This window comes from Trichechus manatus, unplaced genomic scaffold, assembly GCF_000243295.1.
Source record: "Trichechus manatus latirostris isolate Lorelei unplaced genomic scaffold, TriManLat1.0 scaffold00105, whole genome shotgun sequence".
In the NCBI taxonomy this organism is placed as follows: domain Eukaryota; kingdom Metazoa; phylum Chordata; class Mammalia; order Sirenia; family Trichechidae; genus Trichechus; species Trichechus manatus.
This window is the reverse complement of record NW_004444041.1, coordinates 1,052,153-1,057,152: the sequence shown is the minus strand read 5'-3', so window position 1 is coordinate 1,057,152 and position 5,000 is coordinate 1,052,153. Positions and strand designations below refer to the sequence as shown.

At 35.4% G+C, this 5,000-nt stretch overlaps 1 protein-coding gene across 2 annotated transcripts in view; it reads right to left on the bottom strand.

The window, feature by feature from the left end:
- HNRNPD (heterogeneous nuclear ribonucleoprotein D) overlaps nt 1-5,000 on the bottom strand; it is a 21,078-nt gene that overhangs the window by 5,371 nt on the left and 10,707 nt on the right. The window contains exons 3-7 of one of the 2 annotated variants that reach the window (XM_004383100.3): nt 3,445-3,613; nt 2,014-2,175; nt 753-884; nt 177-276; nt 1-64 (exon numbers count right to left, since the gene is read on the bottom strand). The exon at nt 1-64 is cut by the window's left edge and continues 83 nt beyond it. In XM_004383100.3, the coding sequence (XP_004383157.1) occupies nt 1-64; nt 177-276; nt 753-884; nt 2,014-2,175; nt 3,445-3,613 (627 nt within the window). The remainder of the gene's footprint in view (nt 65-176; nt 277-752; nt 885-2,013; nt 2,176-3,444; nt 3,614-5,000) is intronic. The other variant, XM_004383102.3, reaches the window with a different exon arrangement.

Here is a 5,000-nt window from a genome sequence, read left to right as displayed (position 1 = left end):
CCATAGTTGCCATAGCCTTGATTCCAATAGTTACTATATCCCTGGTTCCAGTTTTGACTGGGGCCTGCAGCACATTAATAGGTTCACTAAAGTCAGAAGATCAGCAAAGATCTTTACTTCAGGATAATTAAAAAGCAGAAAAGCTTAACATAGAGTAAAGTTAGGCTCTAGCTTACCACCACCTCTTCCACGAGCTCTTCCTGCAAATCCTCCTCTAGATCCCCACTGTTGCTGTTGCTGATACTGTTCCTTCGACATGGCTACTTTTATTTCACACTAAAAGAGAAAAATTATGTTACTGACTCAAGAAAATAAATCAAAGTTGTCCAACAAGTTTACAATAATCTGAATAGCCCATAATGTTTAAAATACAGAGCTGGCTAATTTGATACTTTCCTTCAAAATCAGTTATCTAGTTATTAGTACTCAGAATATTCACTTCTGATAATATCCAAGAAGTATTTGCTAAAGATGTGCGTTATACTTGTCAGGTCCTCAAAAAAGTTTTTTGGGAAAACCTAGACAAAAATTCACTTAAAAATAAATGCTTCTCTCCTACTCCCCAATAAAAGCAAACAAGCTGATCAATGACTTTCTTAAGTTTCTTTAAAGCACAGGCACCCATAGTACACACTCCCTCTCTTCCAAGTACCTCAAAGAACTCTGAATTGAAGCCTTTACAGAAAATTAAATGACCAAACACTCTACAGTGGGTAGTTTTCTCTAAAAGTTACATGGATGTTTTAACTTACTTTACTAAGACCAACATTGTGATATTTCTTTTCCATTATCTTCTTCACTGGCTCCTCTTCCTTAAAAGTAATAAAGCAGAATCCACGCCTCTTATTGGTCTTGTTGTCCATGGGGAGCTCTATGGATTCCACCTGATATCAAAAAATAAGTTTTAATACCTTAGTTTGCATTTTATGGACATTAAGAGCACAAGTTTAATGGGAACAAAACAGGCAAAAGAAAACATGTATTTGGCCCTCAAGTTCTATTCTGCCATGTATTTTCCTTTAAGTGAGTCTTCAAATTAGAATATGCACTTTACCTACAAAACAAGTACTGTCACTGAATTGTACATGTAAAGACTGTTGAAACGGTAAATGTTTATTACTTATCTATTTACCACCATGAAAAATAAACAAAAAAAAAGTTTCACAAAAGACTAAAATTTGCTTTTTAACTCAAGGGTCACCAGCTCAAATGCTCACAAACAAGTGGGGAAAAAACAGCCAATTTTAAGAAAAACAGAAAAAATGTGTCTGCATTTGGTAGAAAATGGTTAGTAAGGACCACTGCAAACTGGAGACCATATGCCCAACCAAGGCAGTTCCAATATGGCTTGTTCTTACAATTATTTAAGAAAAGCTAGCTATCCAGTAGTTTTGTACAAAATATCTCAATTTCTAAATATTAGTAACAAAACATGCATTGTCTGAATCAAGCAGAACATGTGTGTAGGCTGTATATGGGGGGCCCAAAGCAACCGGTTTTCTCAGCTTTAAATCATTCATTTCTAAAATAAACCTCTATGTCACTATTTCACTGAGCCTGTAATTAGTCTTAATAAAATTTGCACGTAAACACATGTTGAAACTCAGAGGGCATTACAATGTATTCTTCATTCCTTTCTTAGTCTCAATAAAACCGTTTCCTTCTTTATCTTAGTTAATCTGAATTTGTTTTATGATACTTTCTCATATTCTTTTTATTTCTTCTACTAATGTAGTAGGTTTCTGGAGGAAAAAATGTCTATCTGTGTTGTCTTATGTAGCCTGTGCCCAGCAATGCTTTGCATAAATTGGTGCTCAATAAATGAGAAAAGTGCAATCATCTAACCTTCAAAGATCTGCTAATATTTACAATACCTTATTAAAAAACGAATCACATAAGCTGCTGTAACTTTTTAACAGTTTTGAAAAAGCCCAGTGAATTTTAGCCCACTTAATGTGACAATTACATTCACACTAATTTTGATATAAACTAGGTTGAAACATTATCACATACCTCACCAAAACCACCAAAGTACTCCCTTATTTTCTCTTCAGGTGTATCTGGAGAAAGGCCACCAACAAAAATTTTTTTAACAGGCTCTTTTGTTTTCATGGCTTTGGCCCTTTTAGGATCAATCACTTTCCCATTCAATTTATGTTCTTTTTGATCCATGACCTAAAGAAATTGAAGTTTTTCATTTTAAGTATGTTTATCTTAACTAAAGTTCACAGAAAATTAATTTATTTAAAAACAACTATAGTTAAATAAACATAGCTAATGTCAAGCATATGTTGACTGGCTCAAAATTAAACTGCCATGTCATTTGGTGCTAAGACGTCAGCTAATATATAGCAACAAAAAACCAAACCAGTTGCCAGAGTCAACTCCAGCTCATGGCAACCCAATGTGTTTCAGGACAGAACTGTACTCCACAGGGTTTTTCAATGGCTGTGATCCTTCTGAAGATCTCCAAGTCTTTCTTCTGAAGCACCCCTGGGGAAATTGGAACCACCAACCTTTCGGTTAGTAGCACTTAACCGTTTACAGCACCCAAGGACTAGCTAATACATACTAGTGTCTAAATCAAAAGTCAGTAAGAATGTGGGGGGAGGGACGTACAAACTTAACTAATAATTAGATAATACTAGATAACCAAAACCCGGTGCCCTAGCGTTGATTACAACTGATAGTGACCCTAAACAACAGAGTAGAACCGTCCCTTACAGTTTCCGAGTCTATCCATCTTTACAGAAGCAGACTGCCATATCTTTCTCCCAGCAGAGTGGCTGACAGGATCCAACTGCCAACCTTTCAGTTAGCAGCTGAGTATTTAACCACTGTGCCACCCAGGCTCCTTACAAGATAACCATCAGCTATGTAAACAAATATAGTTGCTACTTCCCTTTAGCAAGGACCAAAATGATGATTAGGTCAGAGTTTCTTGTCTAACAAATTTCAAAATTTCTATTTCTGTGAATGTCACAGCACACCCTTTAATTTAAAAGGTTAATTTAAAGCCTTTTTAAATCTTAATGGTTTTTTAAAGTTAATTTTAATTTAGTACAGCCTGGCACACAAACTGTATTCAGTAAACAATTTTTGACTCTGACTTAAAAAATATATTGAGGCAAGAACTGTCTTCTCCTTCCTAGATGTACAGGAGGGGTACCATAAATAATGCACAAATTCATCATTATCAAACTACCCACATTTTAGTATTTTATAGACTGAAACCCATGAGCTGGAACTCGATGGGACTGCCTTGCTTTTTCGGGTCTCCCAATTTTTTGCAGTCTTACCACTTTTCTATCACTCGTTTTAGTGGGAAATATTTGAGTTTTCCTTCTGATAGGTTTCTGCCTTACACAGGTTCCAGCTTTCAAAGGTTTTACTGTATTACTTAATTTAAATATCACTAATTGATCAGAACACATAAAACACTACCTTATCTACACTCTCCGACTCTTTAAATAGCACAAAGCCAAAACCCCTTGATCGCCCTGTGATAGGATCTAACTTCAGAGTGCAGTCTACAACTTCACCAAATTTGGAGAAGTAGTCCTTCAGATCTTTCTTCGTAGTGTCCCAGCTAAGGCCTCCTATAAACATTTTCCTGTAAAGACAAAAAGCAATATTAAAATGCTAAAAATAAATCAAACTCTGCCTTAAATATTATCCACATCAATAATACACCTTTCCCAAACTGGACCAATTTACTGGGCAGTATATTAAAATGTCACTCTTCCTATATAACCATGTATCAAGGGCATCCTATTTCAAAAAATTTTGCTTATCGCTGCTGCTCCTACATAATTACAAAATAGTGAGCAGCAGCATATTAAGTTTTTCTACATGTTAAAAAGATTAACATGTCCCCAAAGTAAAAATACTAAACATTAAGTTTTCCTTAAATTACAAGTTAAATATTGATAGCAGCAAAATACAGAATCTTAGCTTCAGATTTCTCTTCTAAATATTCATTAGACATGTTAAAAGGCTAGGTAGTAAGCAGTGATCACAGCAATCAGCACTGTGTCTATGCTGAAGCTCCCGTTCTGATTTAAAAATCCTCTCATTAACAAAACTCTTAAGACACAAAATGGGAAATTCTGAATCTCACAATTTACTTGTGAACTTTTTAGATGTGCTAAAAAAAGTAATTATGTAAACAGTTTAGTAAAGAAGGTTAATTAGTAGATAATTAGTACACAATCGAAGCATAATCCACTAATTAACCGAGAAGATTTCTTTACAGTAGAACCTCAGTTAACCAGTAAAATATTTAAACCTTTAAAAGCTAGAGGTGACAGGTGGGTGAGTGGAAACCACAAAGACACTAAAGACTAAATAAAGCTGTATACTCAAAAAATTTTTAAGGTAAAATCTTAAATTACTATTTAACATTATTACTACAGCAAAAGGCCATAAAACTCTGATCGGGCAGCTCTTTGGTCCTTTTTACACCCTGTCCCCTGCTAAAAACAAAAGGAGGCTAATGTATACCTCCCACCCCTTTAGAGAGACAGGACTGGTGGTTTTCTAAAGGTAAACGGTCAGAATTTGTTATGTGAGATCTAAAAAAAAACATTCACAACAGGGATAAAATTCCTGTTTGCTCCATGTTTTCTCATTTTTATAACTGAGAAGTGGGTCATAACTGGGGATGGGGGTTTGATACCAACTTCTGGCTTCTGAAAGAAATTAAGCAGGCCTTTCAATAGGAAACAACTCCATCTTGTGGGCTTTTAGGATACTGCCACGAAGACCCACTCTTGCAACAAGAGGCCAAATGTCCCTTGAATTAGTCTTCTCCCCAAAGGTGCCAGATTAACTGAGGTATTACTGATCTTACTATTTTACCACGAGTTTGTTTTTACCTCTATTGACAAAAAAAGTTATTTTTTAGTGCAAAAGAAGCCTTACTTAAGGCATACACTGTGTTTCCCATTTCAGGTTAGGTCTTCAACTTGCACATGTATTCTAGAGCTGGGTCATTTACA